This window comes from Equus quagga, chromosome 18 (genome assembly GCF_021613505.1).
Source record: "Equus quagga isolate Etosha38 chromosome 18, UCLA_HA_Equagga_1.0, whole genome shotgun sequence".
NCBI lineage: Eukaryota > Metazoa > Chordata > Mammalia > Perissodactyla > Equidae > Equus > Equus quagga.
Genome location: NC_060284.1, coordinates 26,876,317 through 26,894,204, shown reverse-complemented (window position 1 = coordinate 26,894,204; position 17,888 = coordinate 26,876,317). Strand labels below are relative to the sequence as shown.

Below are 17,888 nucleotides of genomic sequence, written 5' to 3'. Positions count from 1 at the left end.
CAGTAGAATGTTCAGCAAACATCCAAAGATACTCAGGCATAGTAACGAACGACCAGAAAATGAAGGAAAGGAATTTCATTTATACCAGTATCAAAAAAGGTCAAATACATAGGAACAAACGTAACAAAAAAGTGCAAGACTTCTACCTTAAAAGCTATAAAATATTGTTGAGATAAATTTTAAAAAGACCTAAGAGACAGCTAAACTATGCTCATGGATCTGAAGACCCAAAACTGTTAACACATCCATTCTGCCTAAATTAATTTCTAGATTCAACACAATCTTAATCAAGTTTTTTTAATGGCAATTGATAAGCTGATTTAAAAATGTATATGGAAATGCAAAGGACCCACAATAGCCAAACAAACAGCAAACAGAAGAAAAAAGTTGGAAGACATGATTTCAAGACTTACCATAAAGTGACAGTAATCAAGATAATGTGGTAGTGATGTAAGGAGAGACATATAGATCACTGGAACAGAACCGAGAATCCAAAAATAGATGCACACATATACGGCCAATTGCTTTTCGACAAAGATGTTAAGGTAATTCAATAGGGAAAAGACTCTTATGAACAAAAGGTACTGGAACTGTCAACTTGAAGGGAAAGAAGTGAATCTCAACAGGTAACCTCACACCATATACAAAAATCAACTCAAAATGGATCAAAATCTAAATACAAAAGCTAATACTATGAAATCTCTAGAAAAAGGTGAAAATCCTTGCAACTTTGGGATAAGCAAAGATTTCTTAGGACACAAAAATCAGGAACTAGTTTTTCAAAAAAACATAAAAATTTAAACTTCAACAAAATTAAAAACTTCAGTCCTTTTAAACTCACTTTTAAGAAAATGGAAAGACAAACAAAATGTTGGAAGAAAATATTTACAAAACATATATCTGCCAAGTAACTTAAATCCAGAATATATAAAAAACTATTAAAACTCCATGAGATATAAAATATCTTATATATAAATACATATTCTATATATACTCTCTCTATATATATATAGAATATATATTTATATATAGAATATATATATAAAAGAACATAACCCAACTAAAAAATGAGCACGCACACACAAAACTATCAGGTAAGAAATTGATAGAAATAGTTTTACTTCAAAACCAAAGTTTATGGCTAGTTATAAAGAATGGCATTACATCAAGTTTTGAGCACCAGATTAGGACTGGAAAAAGCTATGGTCAGAACAGTACATTATTCACTGGAAGAGGGGAAAAATGTTCACACCAGCTTTATCAGTAACAGCTAAACACTGGAAAGAAACCAATATGTCCACCAACAGGAGAATGGATGAACAAATTGTGGTATATTCATACAATACAATACTACTCAGCAATAAAAATTGAATGTAACACTGGTATATATAACATCCAGGGATGAAGCTCCAAAACATTATGCTGAGCAAAAGAAGTCAGACACAATAATATGTCTGAATTCATTTATATGAAATTCTAGGACAGGTAAAATAACCTATAATTTAGAAAACACAACAATAAAAAAACCAAAAACCCAATTAAAAAATGGGCAAAAGATATGCACAGAAAACTCACCAAAGAAGATATACATATGGTAAATAAGAATATGAAATTCAGTTTTCCTAGGGCTAGGGAGAGGGGAGGTACTGATGGCAAACGGGCACAAGGGAACTTTTTGGTGAAAATTCTCTATATCTTGATTGTGGTGGGGGTTACACAGGTTTATACATTAGTCAAAACTCACTAAATTGGACTTTGTGTGCATTTGATTGATATGAATTCTAACTCAATAAATTTGTGAAAAAAGGATGCAAATAAAACTTACTTAAAGAAAATAACAGGCCAAGATGATTTCCCCAGTGAGAGCAAATAAACATTTAAGGAAGATATAAAATCAATCTTACTCAAATAAATAAAATAATGAAATATATATGAAAAAAGAAGAAATACTTCCCAACTCATTTTATGAAGTCAACATAATCTTGAGACCTAAAACTGACAAGGACATTACAAAAAAGGGAAAATTATAGGCCAACTCTCTCATGAATATAGATGCAAAAATCTTAAGCAAAATATTAGCAAACTGTATCCAGCAATAAATAGAGTGAATAAACATCACAATCAAGTTGAAATTATTCCAGGAACGTAGGATTGCTTTAACATTTCAAAATCAAGCAATATAATTTAGCACATTACCAAAATAAAGGAGAAAAATCATGTGATCATCAAAATAGATGCAGAAAAGCATTTAACAAAATTCAACCCTCATTTATGGAATGAATCCAAATCCCAGGAAGCTATTTTGTAGAAACTGATAAAATGATTCTTAAATTTGTATGGAAAGGCAAAGAGCCTAAAATAGCCAACGCAATACTGAAAAAGACCCATGACGCCAGCTATACCACTCTGAAATCTACCACATTGGTCCCAAGGCCACCTTCGCACAGGCTGTTCCTTGCGAGTGATTGAGCACGTCAGGAATTCTAACACAGGTTGATTCCTGGAAGAAAACTCCTTTTCTGATGGGTGACTTGTGCTTCAAAACTTTCCAAGAGCCTGCCAAACTTTCCTCAGAACTGCACTTCAGTCTAAGATGCTTCTACCCAAGCTTCTTTCCTTCCCTTTCTCCTTCACTCAAGGTTAGATCAACATCGCAGGTTAACAGCTCTCCCAGTCACCTCTGGATTCCTTCCCATGTTCTCACATGCATTTATCCTAATAAATTTCTTGCAAGTCTAATCCCTTCTTCATGTCTGCTTCGCAGAAACCTTGAACTAACACAGCATGCGAGCCATTTCCATCTAAGTAAGATTAAAAGCATCTGAGGCTTTAACAAATTACCCTAACCTTAAGTCAGAAACTTGGAAAACATTCCTATTTAATTAAGATAGAAGCCTCAGTTTAAAAAATAATGCTGTAGATAGCATGGTATATTAAAAATCTTTGCCAAATTTTTCATTTTCTAACACGTCAAAAACTATTTTCTCCTTTTGATTATATTTAACCTCAACTGACAAGGCTGCTTCTGGCTCTGTCGAGATGCCCTCATTTTCCCTTGCTCTCGCTTTAAGTAAATTGCTATTCAATACTTCCTGACGGAGGCTGAACTAGATTCACTACTCCAGGCAGAATAATGACCTGGATTACTCAGAGACGCTGTAAAAAAGGATTTTTTTTTTTAACTCGGGCTATTTTTTTAAGTACTCTTGCTCCAAGAATATCTTTTTTCCCTTTTAGTTCCTTTTAGTTTAACAGAATAAGGGTTAAACCCAGAGTAGTGAATCCAAACTTTTTGGAACTGTCCCTATGACTCACTCCACTTCTTTGCAAATATCCTAAGGAACATAAACTTTAAAAAAAGAAGGTTAGCTTTCTCTTGAGACATCCATTGACTACAGCACTCAGAGGATTAGGTTTTCTTAAGTTAAAAAATGATTCGTAAAGTGTAGTGGATGCCCTATTATCTAACACAATCAAGACTGATAGTTGCTTGGTTAATCAAAAAAATCTGGAGAGAATTTTAAAAATTATTTGTATGTATCATAATTATTTTATTCTAACAAAAAATAACTGCACGTTCATTCACCAGTCTTACACCAATCTTTTTTTAATGTGGGTTCACTAATTGAGCTTCCTACTTCTTGCAAAAATCATACCCATATACACTGTCTATGATTTCCAGTTCTAACTTCTCTAAAGTGAAGAAAGAAATTTAAAACTTTTGTGAAGTATAGAATCATTTTAAATTTTTATAATTTTCCCTCAAACTTTTATATTGTTTCATCTATACTGAATTCAATAGCAATTTTTAAAGTGCTTCTTTCTTATTAAATCTTTCCAAAGTATTCATTTTAGTTTTCACTGGAACAATAACTCTTTTCATACTTCATGTATCATTGGTTTATATGATATTTCATTGTTATGCCAACAAAATAATAAATTCAAATGGCATTTAAGAGGCTTGGGAACAAACCCAAGTGACTCTCAGGGGACACAAACTCAATGACAGGAATGGAAACGTGTAGGTATACTAGAGAATGGTCTCCTGCCTTGAGAGTTCTGCCAACATGTCGGCATGTTCTACAGAGAACATCTGAAGAGCAAGTTTAGTCAAGTTCAGTTAAGGAGCTTCTGTAGAGGCGGTTTGTTTCCTTTCAGGCCCCCAGTGCCTTTTGCTTTGGTTCCTCACTGCAACCTCCCTCCAAGGCCTGTGGTACCAAGGAATTTCACGAACTCTTTTCCTCCATTGTATCAAAGGCCTATCACTTGGATGATGACAGCAAACACTTACATAGTACTTACTACGAGTCAGGTACTATTCAAGGTGCTTTAAATGCAATAAGTAATTTAATCTTCACAATCATCCTGTGAGATGGGTACTTCCATAAACTCCCATCTTTGATGAGGATGCTAAAGCACAGAATGGTTAAATGACTTGTCCAAATTCTTATACCTAAAGATGGTGGAGCTGGAATTCAAACCCAGGCAGACAGGCTCCACACACAGTCACACACTCTTAACTACTCAGTCATAAATGGATTCTTTTTTTATGCCACCACAAGCAGGTGACTGGCATCAGACCGTCTTGCAGCATATCGAAGGCTCCAGGTAGTGGGCTGGGGATCAGGGCAAAGACTGGACACAGCAACTCGCAACTGGAGACACTATGTTGGAAGAAGTGGGGTATCAGAGAGGTTTTTGAGGAAGGAACTTGAACATGAGAGAAAGACAGTGATTCAGTAAAGAAGAAACTACCTCATTATCATACCTATTTGGACATATTAAACTAGCAAACTAAACTGTTCTAAAATTTGGGACCTAAACTGAATGTCACTCTGATCATAAATCCCGGTCTTTGTGAGCAGTTGCATTAATCGTTCAATAGAGGAGTACACACAATTGAAAAATTAAAGCAGCCATTTTACAAACGGATTTTTAGCCAGACCACTAGAATAAATGCTGACACTGATCAGCCAGAACAAGAAGTGATTCAGAAAGTTCTGATGCTGGGCTTTAGACTACATTACACAAATACATGTTTTCTGAACTACTGACATAATATTCCTTGAACTGAATAGTAAAATTAATATGTATTAAACTGAGAGATGTTTGAGTCTGGACTAGGAAAGTAACCTTGGGATTCAGAATTTGCCATAGTAACTTACATAAAGGCACTAAAACAAAGCAGGAAAGTTTAAGCCAGATCTTGAAGAAACATATCCTCAGGAAATTGCCTTTTTAGTAAGATAAATTTATTTTTTATGGCTAGGTGAACAAAATAAACCAGAAATGTGAGCAAGAGCTGTCCTGGAATACAAACCTAATATTCTAGATCCAGCTCCTAAAACACAGTCCAATGTCAAGCAGCACACAGAGAGAGGACAAATACAGACACTATTTGAGGACATATTGCAAACGGTCACAGGGTCCTGCCTTCCCTGTATGACAACAATAGCCTTAGGGCTCCATAAGTAGAACTTTGGTAGGATGCCCATATGGTTTCAAGAAAAACCTGGACACAAAATTAAATTAATTTTAAAAATAAAATTGTGTTGCTCTCTCCCCCAAAAGAAAGACACACACACATACACACACACCATGATATGGGAAATACATTGCTAAATCTGTATTACACTCTGCATTTTACTATATATAATGCATATTTCAGAAAAATTAGGAAAAGGTGTATATGTGTATACATATATTTACAAAATTTATTTTCCCAGGAGAAAAGTTCAAATTCTGAATGGTAAATAATCTGGTTGAGACTGGCAATCCTAGAGTTTAGCAATGTGCTGCTGTCAATTAACTGGCAAAACCAGTTGATTTCTGAGAGTACAAACATCTCTACTGTTTAGCTTGGTGGACTCCGGTAATCTAAACCTACTGCTAATTTCATTAGAGGCTGTGTACTCTCGAGCCCAGAAGATCGCTTCTTGCCTCTGCAAATAGTCTGGTTCTTCCTCTTCAGGAACTCCAGAATAATTTATCAACATCCTATTTGAAATACAGAGCAATGGAGGGAGGAGAACTGTCTGGGTTCCTCAGTTTTCTGGTTCTGGTTCTGGACCATTGTGAGACCCAGCTACACTTCTTTGTCTTGAGCTCCAACAGAAAATCTATTTCTTATTAAATCTTTTTCTTCTTTTAAGCACATTTTAGTTACTTGCCAAAAAGAGTCTGACCAAAACAAGCGGCAGGCTTTCATTTGAAATCTAAAAGCCTGGAATCTAAACAACCCAGTTCTAAAGCAGAATAATGGTTTTTTAAAAGTACATTGAAATATTAAATCTCCTAATCAATGCTATTCATGAGAATCGTCTATTTTGAATCAAAGGCTTTGAGCCAAATGCATTCAGAGAAAATACATGTCATTCATGGAGAAATAATCATTCTCAATACTATAATGACTGTGAAGTTAAAAACTGCATTAATTACATTTTCTGTGACAGTGGCTTTCAAACCTATTTTAGGCAACAGAATATTTTCTTCTAATGCAACCTTAGGTTTATGTCCCATGCAAAGCACAGATGAGAGGGGATGTGCTCTGGCTGAAGCAGGCGCGCACGTCTGGGTAGGGGCATGTGTGCATGTGTGAACCTGCAGGCAGAAAACTCGCCCTGATGGCAAAGCTCTTCCCTTGTCACAAACCCCGAGGCATCGCCATGGAACCCCTGTGGCCTATGTGAATCAGAGCTTGAAAACCACTGTGCTAGACAGAGACAGCCAGTATTTTACACTCTACTGTCACAACCAAGACACCATATCAATCACAGGCCTACTTACCTGTGAGCTTTAAAACTTTTTCCATCAACAAAAATATCAATATCTGGGCAACGATGTTTCAAGTAAAGTTTCAATAAATCTTCTCCTAATTCAGATGCAGGATCCAAATTATAATTAACTTTAAAAGAGAAAAACAAGAGTAAAAAATAGTTCCTTTAATATTACAGATATCCAAAAATTTTGTGTTCTAATATTAGCAAAAGGTTTTTCCACACAGTTATCTAGATTAGCTACTGAGAAAGAACAACAGTGACTGGAATATTTAACCAGTAAATTCAAAATAAAACAAAATTCTAAAATCATCTATACTTTTTCTTTGAAATATATATTTCCACTTATATTTAAATGTCGATATACCTTTAAATATAGATACACATTTAAATATACGTAATATTATCATGAAATTGTACACCAAAGTTGAAGCCACTTCATGAACATCTGACTTAGAAAGTCGGAAAATTTTCCAATTTTTATCTATTTTTTTTACTACTTAATGCTTTCCTCTTCCTGTTCGTGGATTTATGGCTAGAATAATCTGTGAACCAATACCAATTCAACTGAAATCAATAGGAATTATAGAGCACTTACTATGAGTTTAGCACTGTACACAATATGGAGAGGTACAGAAAATAAATATTTAAAAAGATCTCTACTTCAAAAGATTCACCTTTTAGGTAGTGGGAAGTGAGATATAAAACATGTACATAAAAAAAAAGAAAAACATTACACTGTATATCATAGCTTTGTCAGTCCAGACACTTGAGTCAGTGCACCTGGTAAGGATCAGTCACTGGGGCCAGATTCCCACTAACCAAATTTATATATTTATAAGCCAGAATGCCCATTTGGTTCTACTATCAAAAGAGATCCAGAATCCAACTACTACTCAATATCGCCACTGCTACCACCATAGTCCAAGCCCCATCATCTCCCTCTGGGATTTCTGCAATAACTTCCTAACAAGTCTCCCACTCTTTTTTTTTTTTTTTAAGGAAGATTAGCCCTGAGCTAACATCCGCTGCCAATCCTCCTCTTTTTGCTGAGGAAGATTGGCCCTGAGATAACATCTATGCCCACCTTCCTCTATTTTATATATGGGACGCCTGCCGCAGCATGGCTTGATCCTGCACCAAAGGGCTGGCCCAAGTCTCCCACTCTTGACACCACAGTTTACTTTTTTTTTTCACTTTTAAATTTTTTTATTTTTTTAATTGCAGTAACATTGGATTATAACATTACATAGCTCTCGGATATATATCATAATATATTTAGAATTCTGTGTAAACCCCCAGTTTACTTTTAATAAACCATTCAGAGGCATGTTTTTAAAATATAATTCAGATCACGGTCCATCCCAGTTCAAAACCACATGGCTCTCTCCATTTCCTTTAAAGTAAAAGCCTCAGTCTTAGGATAGCTTACCAGGCCCCACAACATCTGGCTTCTTATTATCTCTCTGAACTTACTGCCTACGTTTTTGCTTATTTTCACACTGCAATCTTTTTTCATTCCTCCAAATGACAAGTTATGTTCCCATCTTAGGATATTTGCACTGCCATTTCTTCTGTCTTGAACACTCTTCTCCCAGATATCTACTTGGCTAACTGTTTTCAAAGCTTTGTTTAAACATCACCTTTTCAATGAGGCTGACCGGGCCAAGCATCTAAAATTGCAACTCCCATCACTAACACTCCCAATCCCTCTTCCTCTGTCCTATTTTTTCTATAGCATGTCACCTTTTAACTCCTCTACATTTATTACTTATCTCCATCCACACCTTACCTTCTCTAACTAGAATGTAAGTTCCAAAAGGGCTAGAAGGCCATTCTAGTCATGGAAGTAACTCTCAGGCCCAGAACAGTGCCTGGCACATTATAGATCCTCAATAAATATTTGTTGAATAAATTAATGTATCAAATATTGCATAATGAAGATTTTTGAAAGAAAAAAACACAAAACTCCAAATAGAATTAGGCAGTGGAAGAGGGGAGATCCTACTTCTTCTAGATATTCCTATAGAAGACAACTTAAAGCACAGAAATTAATGCGAGATACTCAGGAGAAATCGTCTTCATTTTGATGATTAAAGATCAGTCTGATCTTTGACACAAAGGGAAAACCTGGAAACTTTTCAAAAGAAAACTAAGTTAATTTGATAGATGCTTACTTACTGGGCAGAGTATCTCAATTTGCATTTATGTATTCAAATAGCCTATTGAACTTGAATATATCAGTGTGGTATAATAAAAATATATATTTGGTGGTTGTTCCGCAGTTCCTGGGACAGAGCTCCTAAAACTCTCTGGATTTCCTAAGTTAAGGTAGCATCTTTTGGTGTTCATAACAAGCCCTTTTCAACCACACTTGTGTTAATACTAACGAGGTGACTCAGAGTGGCGCCCCTAAAGAGCTTTATGATGGGGGCTGGTCACCAGAAAGACCTAACGAGTGATTAGGGAGGGAACTTTCAGCCCCATTTCCTCACCTCCAGGAAAGGAAGTGGGGCTGGAGATTGAGTCATAACTCTTGAGCAATGAGATCCAGGGAGCTATTAGATTGGTGAACACACTGATGTGCTGGGAGGGTGGTGCACCCTGAGAGCACCGACATTCCTTCTGTGTACTGCCCTTTACCCTCCAGACCTTGCCCTATGTATCTTTTCTGTTTGGCTGTCCTAAATTGTATCTTTTATAATAAACTGGTAAATGTAAGTTAAATATTTTCTTGAGTTCTGTGAGTCATTCTAGCAAATTACTGAACCTTGGAGGGGGTGATCATGGGAACCCCCGAATTTGTAGTCGCTGGGCACAAGTGCGAGTAGTAAAAGGGACCAGAATACGTCACCTCAAAACATGTCATTCTGGCATAAAGATTACTTGGAGCTAAAGGCAACTGAGAACCAGCAGATGCAGGAAAAGCTCTTTACCTCCCCCTAACTGCCTAAAAATAAAGTATAAATTTCCTCTTTTGTAAAAAAAAATTACATTTATAAAGGAAATTTCCATTTGTAAAGATATCTCCATATCAGGAAGAAACTACTCTTATCATCTGACACAACTCTTATCACTGGACTCCCATCTGCATAACAAGAGAACCCTTATTTACGATACGTTTTCTCCCCTCAGCTTACCATAACTTGCCTCCACCAACCATAGCCCAAATCCCTTTCTTTTGTTTAGTCAAAGATGATCTATAAGCCTCAAACATCCGGCCACCCTCCTTGAGTCTCACTTCTTTGTGAAACTCCCAGTGCAAAAGTAAGTAATGAAAATGCTTTTTCCCCCCCTGTTATCTATCTTATTTCAAGTTAATTCTTAGGCCAGCCACAGGACCTAAGAGGATAGAAGGAACTTTTTCCTCTGGTTGAAATAAATTTCTAAGCCCAAGATGGAGCCACTCCTGCCTTGGGTGTCACATCAGCAAACCGAAATTCTGTGCTTCTGTAAACGCTCCACTTGCCCGGAAACACAGCATATCCAGTCAGCCAATCCCCAAATACCAAGCCAGCTCTGGGCTCTATACTCATTTCCTTGTTCCTCGATCTTTCTAAATAAGGTCAGATATGCAACCCCAGCCAATCATGCCCTGTTTTGGCGTTGCCTCTGCTAGCGCTCTACAAAATTCACTCTTGCCCAAATCCCTCCAGAAGAGGGCTCAACTGCTTGTGAGGCACTGTACTCCCCCAATCCATGGATTGTTTTCCTTTGAATAAAGGACATCAAACTCGTTACTAAATTGTTTTAGTTTTGTCATTTGACATTCCTCTACAGTAGCCTAGGCATCCCATTTGTGGCGAGCATCTGAAGTGGGGACAATCTCATGGGACTAAGCCCTTAATCTGTGGGGTCTGTGCTAAATCTGGATAGTTAGTGTGAGAATTGAATTGCTGGATACCCAGTTGGTGCAGGGAACTGGTTGGTGTGTGGAAAAAAACCACTTTTGCTATCAGATGTGGTGTCAGGGAAACAAAACAACACAATCACAGAAACCCAAAGCTTAATGTTCCTCAACCTGAAGTCATTATTCCATTCTACCATAAACTTTCTCTGCTTATACTCCATAAGCCTGCAAAACAGTACCACCCAAACTCCTTAAAATAGCTTAGACCACATGTCTTAGTTTGCCTGGGACAGTTCCAGTTAACACCTGTTGCCCCAGAATAACTATCAATAGCAATAATATTTTTTCACCTTTCACTCTCTCAAAGTGTCCCAGTTTGGACAATAAAATATAAGGTTATCCTGTATATAAGGCTCTTCATGATCTGGCTTCTGCTTACATTTCCAGGCTCATCTCTTACTGTGACCATTCCTGTCCCATACTCCACTCCACTCCCACAACAAACCATTTCCAGTTTTCCGAATTTGCTACATGCCTGGCTCTCTCTGCCTAGAGACATGTTGTTTCCTTTGTCTAGAATACTTCTGCCCTAAACTCTTTTTGCCTGGTTAACTCCTGCTTTTTCTTCGGGATTCAATTCAGACATCACTCCCTCCACGTAGCTTTTTCTAGAAGCCTAAGTCCTGGTAACATGTGCCCTATTTGTGTCCTAACAACACTTTGCATGTAACGCACCTGTTTCTCTTACTAGACTGCAGGACAGGAACACTACCCGTTTTGTTCACTCTTCTATCTTCAAAACCTAGCACAAAGTTGATAAGTAAATAATGTGATCAATAATTAGAATGGCATTCCAGAAACAAAGAGCAAGTGCCAAAGGACAGAGGTGACAAAATACAGTTCTTAGTGGGGGCAGGTGGGTCACACCAAGTAATTCAGTAAAACTAGAGTTTTGAGGAGTATGGGGGGTTGTGAAGAGAGGACGGAGCAGAGTTCTAGGCAGGGGCCAGTTCACAAAATCCCCTTATACCAGGGGAAAGAATCTGAGACTTACGTTAAGGCTATGGGAGACCAGTGAAGAATTTTAGTAAGTGGAATGCCATGAACAGACTTGCAATTAACATTGTTCCACATGATATAAACGGAGAGTGGAACAAGAAGAGGCCCGGTGACTAGCTGGGGTGCAAATTCTCAAGGAAAACAGCAAAGTCCTGAAATAAAGAAATGGCAGGAGGATAAAGAAGGAAAGCATTTAAGAATATTTAGGAGATAAATCAACAGACATGGTCATGAATTGAATGAATGAAAGGTAAGAGAGTTAACTGAGTAGAAAAACGGTGATATAATTCAAACTGATAGAGTATTTAAGAAAAGAGCAGGTTGAGAGAGGCAAGTGATCAGGTGAGTTTGAGACAAGGTAAATTTTGAGATATTTAAGGTATATTTAGACAGATATGTCTAGTCAGTGGCTGGATATGAAGCTCAAAAAAACCTGGAGAAGATAAATTATTTACGGGGCAGAAAGATGATGTGCCAGTGAAGGAGACTGAGGAGCGGCCAAGAAGGCAAATCAAGAGAGCACAGTGTCATAGAAGACAGAGGGAGTTTCAAGGAGGGTGGCAGTGATGTGACAACTTAACCGCTGTGCCACCAGGCTGGCCCGTATAACAATTGTTTTTAAAAGATGAGTTTGATCCAACACAATTAATATAATAGGGGACAACTTGAGCATAACATGAACTTTTCATTTGCTTAGGTGCAAGTTCATCCAAGAGAAACCCTAGGTCAAGGCAGAAAACTGCACCCAGCTCAACTGAGCCATGTAAGAAGACACAACACACACATAAACGCCTGAAACATCTACCAAATACCTCAGTGCACTGCATATGTTGTCAGCCACACCCATCCATAGCCGGTGTTACAAACTTCCATCTGATTTCAGAGAACCAACTGTTGGGAGATCATTTTCTATGAACATTTTTGTGTTTCTGTGTGATCTGGCCTTTTTCAACAGAGCACTAGCAAATCTGGAGAAAGGATGATTAAACAGCAAACATGCCGTGGAAAATAGAGATAATGCGATGCTCTAGAAAGATTTAGAGACTTTCTTCTCCCCTGGACCGTTTTCTTACACTCCAGGGTAGTGAAGCTGCCTTCCCCTCCCCTCACCAGAGAAGATTTACTTCCTTTCCAAAGTAAAGGTCTCTCTCTCTCTCTCTCTCTCTCTCTTTCTGTGCTGAGGAGAATAGGAAGATCTGCCAGGAGCCTATAAATGTCTCCTAATCTTGGTGTTCCTTGCCTGTGGTGCAGGGTAACAGCTCAGGCCCTCACCACATAGCTTCATGGGGATTAGGGCTTGGGAACTGGTGCTAAGATGCTCTGAGAGTAATAACCAGTCTGTTCGCTGATCCAGAGGCCTTGAGTTTCCTGTTCGACTATTTACTACGTCTACATCTATATCATTAATACCCTCCTTCCACCAATTCACAATAATTCACAAGCCACAACCCTCTCACACCCACTACCACAAACAAACTAAAGGTCTTTTTCAAAGTCGAATGCCATATTTATTATAGTATTTATGTATTCCTGAATCATTTAACATGTATAAAACTATGCTACCATTTTTGCTGGGTTCCTATCACTTTAAAATGTGTCACGACAAAATTTTCAGTAATTTTTTGTGTCATGACAAAATATAATGGTGATTTTTTTGTGTTGCATAGCGTTTTTTAATGAATGCATATATTGGGTTATAATAGAACTGACCCTATGGTCTGCTAAAGCTTTTATTGGAGGCAATTAGAATAAAGATGATGACATCTGGAGGTTTAAAAGGAGAATTGTGAATTGTGTGTGTATTTATGCACTATAACTTCATCTCCAATTACTTGGGAAAAATGAGAGTTGACCACATTATTATTTTCACTTACCCACAAAACATTTACTGTCATTACATTTACTTTCATTCACTCGTATGTCATTTACTTATTTTTAAAAAGTCTGTAGAGCTGATTTTTGAGTATGCTTTTCCCTAATGGTATCAGAATATAATTACTTTCATGGCTATAAAATTTTATAAAAATCCACAAAAAATACCTCACCAGTGGCAACTAAATTGTCCTCTCCATTGCTGATATCTTCTGGAATTTCATGCTTCAGAAGAGAACAATCAGGTGATTTTTTACCTAAGGACTCTGTAGATGACCTTCCATCATTGTCAGTACACTTTTCAAAATTGAAGTCATGTTTCTTTTGTGGTACCCCACTCTCCACTATCTTTTTCCGAAGAATTTCCTCTTCATAGTTTTTTATGTTTCTGTTTGATGAGTATACAACCCTAAAAGAAAAAATATAAAATGTTAATAAAAATAATGTTTGTGATTCTTAAAAGCTAGTTTCCCAATGTGCCACTTTCATGTATAACAACTACATAATTTTAAAACCTTTTTAATCTGGACTAACTATAGAAAGGTCAATCTAAAAATAGCAGAAAGTTTGAAAAGTAGTCTATAAAATTTTTTAATGTTAAAAAGGAATATATAATGCCAAAAAATTAGATAACCTAGATGAAATGGACAATTCCCAGGAAGACACACACTATCAAAACTGACTTAAGATGAAACAGAATATGTGAGTAGACCTATAACAAGTAAAGAGATTGAATTAGTAATCAAAAACTTCCCACAAAGAAAAACCCAGGACAAGGTGGCTTCACTGATGAATTCTACCAAATGTTTAAAGAAGAATTAACACAAATCCTTCACAAACTTTTCTAAAAAATAGAATAAGGCACTGCCCAACTCCTTCTGTGAGGCCAGTATTATCCTGATACAAAAGCAGACACAGACGTCACAAGAAAAGAAAACCATAGACCAATATTCCTTATTAATATAGATGAAAATACCTCAACAAAATAATAGCAAACTGAATTCAGCAACATAGAAAAAGAATTATACACCATGACCAACTGGGGTTTATCTCAGGAATTCAAGAGTGGTTAAACATATGAAAATCAATGTTATACACCGTATGCTGTGGTCTGAATGTCTGTGCTCCGCCCCAAAATTCACATGTTGAAACCTAAAGCTCAATATGATGATATTAGGAGGTAGCGCCTTTAGGAAGTGATTAGGACATGAAGGAAGAGCTCTCATGAATGGGATTAGTGCTCTTCAAGAGGCTCCAAAGACTCCCTCACCTCCTTCCACCATGTGAGGGTATAGTTAGAAGTCAGCAGTCCACAACCCAGAACAGAGCCTTCACCAGAACTCTACCACGCTGGCAATCTCATCTTGGACTTCTGGCCTCCAGAATTGTGAGAAACAAATTTCTGCTGTTCAAAAGCCACCCAGTCTGTGGTATTTCGTTACAGCAGCCTGAATGTACTAAGACACCATATCAATAGGACAAGAACGACAGGATTATCTTAAGAGACACAGAAAAAGCATTTAACAAAATCTAACACCCTGTCATGATAAAACACTAAACAAAGTAGGAATAGACAGGAACATGCTCAACCTGATAAAGGACATCTAAAAAAAACCATAGCTAACATCATACTTAATGGTCAAAGACTGAAAGCTTTCCTCCTAAGATCACAAGGATGTCTGCTCTCACCACTTCTATTCAACATTTAACTGGAGGTTCTAGCCAGGGAAATTAGGCAAGAAAAAGAAGTAAAAGGCATCTGGATTGGAAAGGAATAAATAAAGCTATCTCTATTTACAGATGACAAACTTGTATATAGAAAATCCTTGGAAATCACCATAAAGACTACTTGTTAAATGAGTTCTGCAAGGTTGCAGGATACAAGATCAATATGCAAAATCAATTGTATTTCTATACACTAGCAATGAGCAATCCAAAATGAAATTAGAAAATAATTCCATTCACAATAGCATCAAAAAAATAAAACACATAGGACTATATTTAACAGACAAGTACAAGACTTGTACACTGAAAGCTACAAAACAATGCTAAAAGCAATTAAATAAATGGAAACATATTCTATATTCATGGATTGGAAGATTTAATATTGTTAAGATGGCAATACTCTCTGAACTGATCTACAGATTCAGTGCAATACCTATCAAAACTCCAGCTGCCTTTGCTGCAGAAAGTGACAAGCCAATGCTCAAATTCAAATAGAAATGCAAGGGACCCCGTATAGTCAAAACAATATTGACAAAGAACAAAACTGGAGGATCCCTGAATTCTAAGGTTCCTACAAAGGTACAATCACCAACACCATGGTACTGGCATAAGGACAGACACTTAGACGAGCGGAACAGAACTGAGTGTCTAGAAGATACATTTATGAGCAACTGATTTTCAAAAGGGTATTGTGATATTGTGATTTACAATATGAAATGATTATTTGGTCTTTGTCCACTGTTTCTGGCACATAGCTCCTAAAACCCTAGTAATTTCTTACATAACAGCCATAGGAACATTTTTTTATAATACTTAGTTTTGTTCCCAGTTCCTGAAATAGCTCTAGAAGCATAAAGGTAAAATAGATGTCTTTTGTTATTCATAACAAGCCCCTTTCAACTACACCAGAGTTTACATTAATGAAGTGACTTTTGGAAAGCACCTAAGGATGGGGGGTGGTTGCCAGGGGAACCAACAATGTGACTAGAGAGTTGGCACTTTCAGTACCCCACATGACCTCTGGCGAGGGTAGAGGTTGGGTTAAACACCAATGGCCAATGATTTAATCAATCATGCCCACATAATGAAGCCTCTATAAAAACCCTAAGGAGGTTTTTAGGGTTTTTGGAGAGCCTCCAGGTTGGAGAATACATGAAGGTGCTGGGAGAGTGGTAGGCCCAGAGAGGGCAAGGAAGTTTAACACCCATTCCCACATACCTTGCCCTATGCATCTCTTCTACCTGGCTGTTTCTGAGTTATATCCGTTTATCACAAACCAGTAATATAAGTAAGTAAAGCGTTTTCTTGAGTTGTGTGAGCTGCTCTAGCAAGTTAACCAAACCTGAGGAGGGGTCGTAGGAACATCCAATTTATAGCCACTTGGTCAGAAGCACAGGTAACAACCTGGACTTATGATTGGCATCTAAAGTGGCGGGGGGAGGGCAGTCTTGGGACTGAGCCCTTAACCTTGGGATCTGACGCTTTCTCCAGGTAGACAGTGTCAGAATTGAGTTACACCTGTAGGATGTAGCTGGTGTCTGGAAAATCTCAGAATTGCTTGGTGTAGGGAAAAATCCCCACACATTTCACAACCAGAAGTGTCAGAAGTAAAATATTCTACGAGTAGAGTATTAAGTCTAGAGGAGACATACAGGAGTGTCTTTTTCCTTTATAGGTGTCCAGACAATCCAACAGGAAAAGAACAGTCTCTTCAAAAAATGGTGCCAGGACAACTGGATATCCAAATGTGAAAGAATGATGTTGGACCCCAGCCTCACACTACACAGAAAAATTAACTCAGGATAGGTCAAAGATCTACACATAAGAACTAAAAGTATAAAAATTTTATAGGCATACACAGGTATATATCTTCCTGACCTTGGATTAGGCAATGGTTTCCTAGATATGACACCAAAAACACAAGTAACAAAAGACAAGGTAGATAAAATGGAAACCACAGGAATTTACAACTTTTGTGCTTTCAAGGACACCATCAAGAAAGTTAAAATACAACCCACAGAATGGGAGAAAACTTTTGCGAATCATATATCTGATAAGAGACTCGTATCTAGGATATATAAAGAACTTCAACTCAATAATATAATGACAAACAACCCAATTAAAAAACGGGCAAAGAATGTAAACAGACAGTTCTCCAAAGAAGACAATCAGCCAATATGCACACAAAAAGATGTTCAACAGGGGGCCGAGGCCAAGTGGTTAAGTTCATGCGCTCTGCTTCGGTGGCCCAGGGTTTTGCCGGTTCAGATCCTGGGTGCAGACATGGCACCCCTCATCAGGCCACACTGAGGCGGCATCCCACATGCCACAACTAGAAGGACCCACAACTAAAAGTATACAACTATGTACTGGGGGGATTTGGGGAGAAAAAGCAGAAAAAAAAAAGGAAGATTGGCAACAGTTGTTAGCCGAGGTGCCAATCTTTAAAAAAAAAAATGTTCAACATCATTAGCCATCAGATGAATACAAATCAAAACCATGAGATACTACTTCACACCCACTTGGGTGGCTCTAACAAAAAACACAAATAATAACAAGCATTGCTGAGAATGTGGAAAAATTGGAACCCTCATACATGCTAGTAG

General features: G+C 37.4%; 1 protein-coding gene across 4 annotated transcripts in view; it reads right to left on the bottom strand.

Annotated features, from left to right (window-relative positions):
* Nucleotides 1-17,888, bottom strand: part of BTBD8 (BTB domain containing 8) — a 78,404-nt gene that overhangs the window by 44,905 nt on the left and 15,611 nt on the right. For 3 of the 4 annotated variants that reach the window (XM_046645886.1, XM_046645883.1, XM_046645885.1), the window contains exons 3-4: nucleotides 13,731-13,966; nucleotides 6,787-6,904 (exon numbers count right to left, since the gene is read on the bottom strand). Coding sequence is in view for 2 of the 4 variants with exons in the window: in XM_046645883.1 (XP_046501839.1) it covers nucleotides 6,787-6,904; nucleotides 13,731-13,966 (354 nt within the window). In the remaining 2 variants the exon portion in view is untranslated. Of the gene's footprint in view, nucleotides 1-6,786; nucleotides 6,905-11,361; nucleotides 11,429-12,497; nucleotides 12,947-13,730; nucleotides 13,967-17,888 lie in introns of those variants that run through there. The other variant, XM_046645887.1, reaches the window with a different exon arrangement.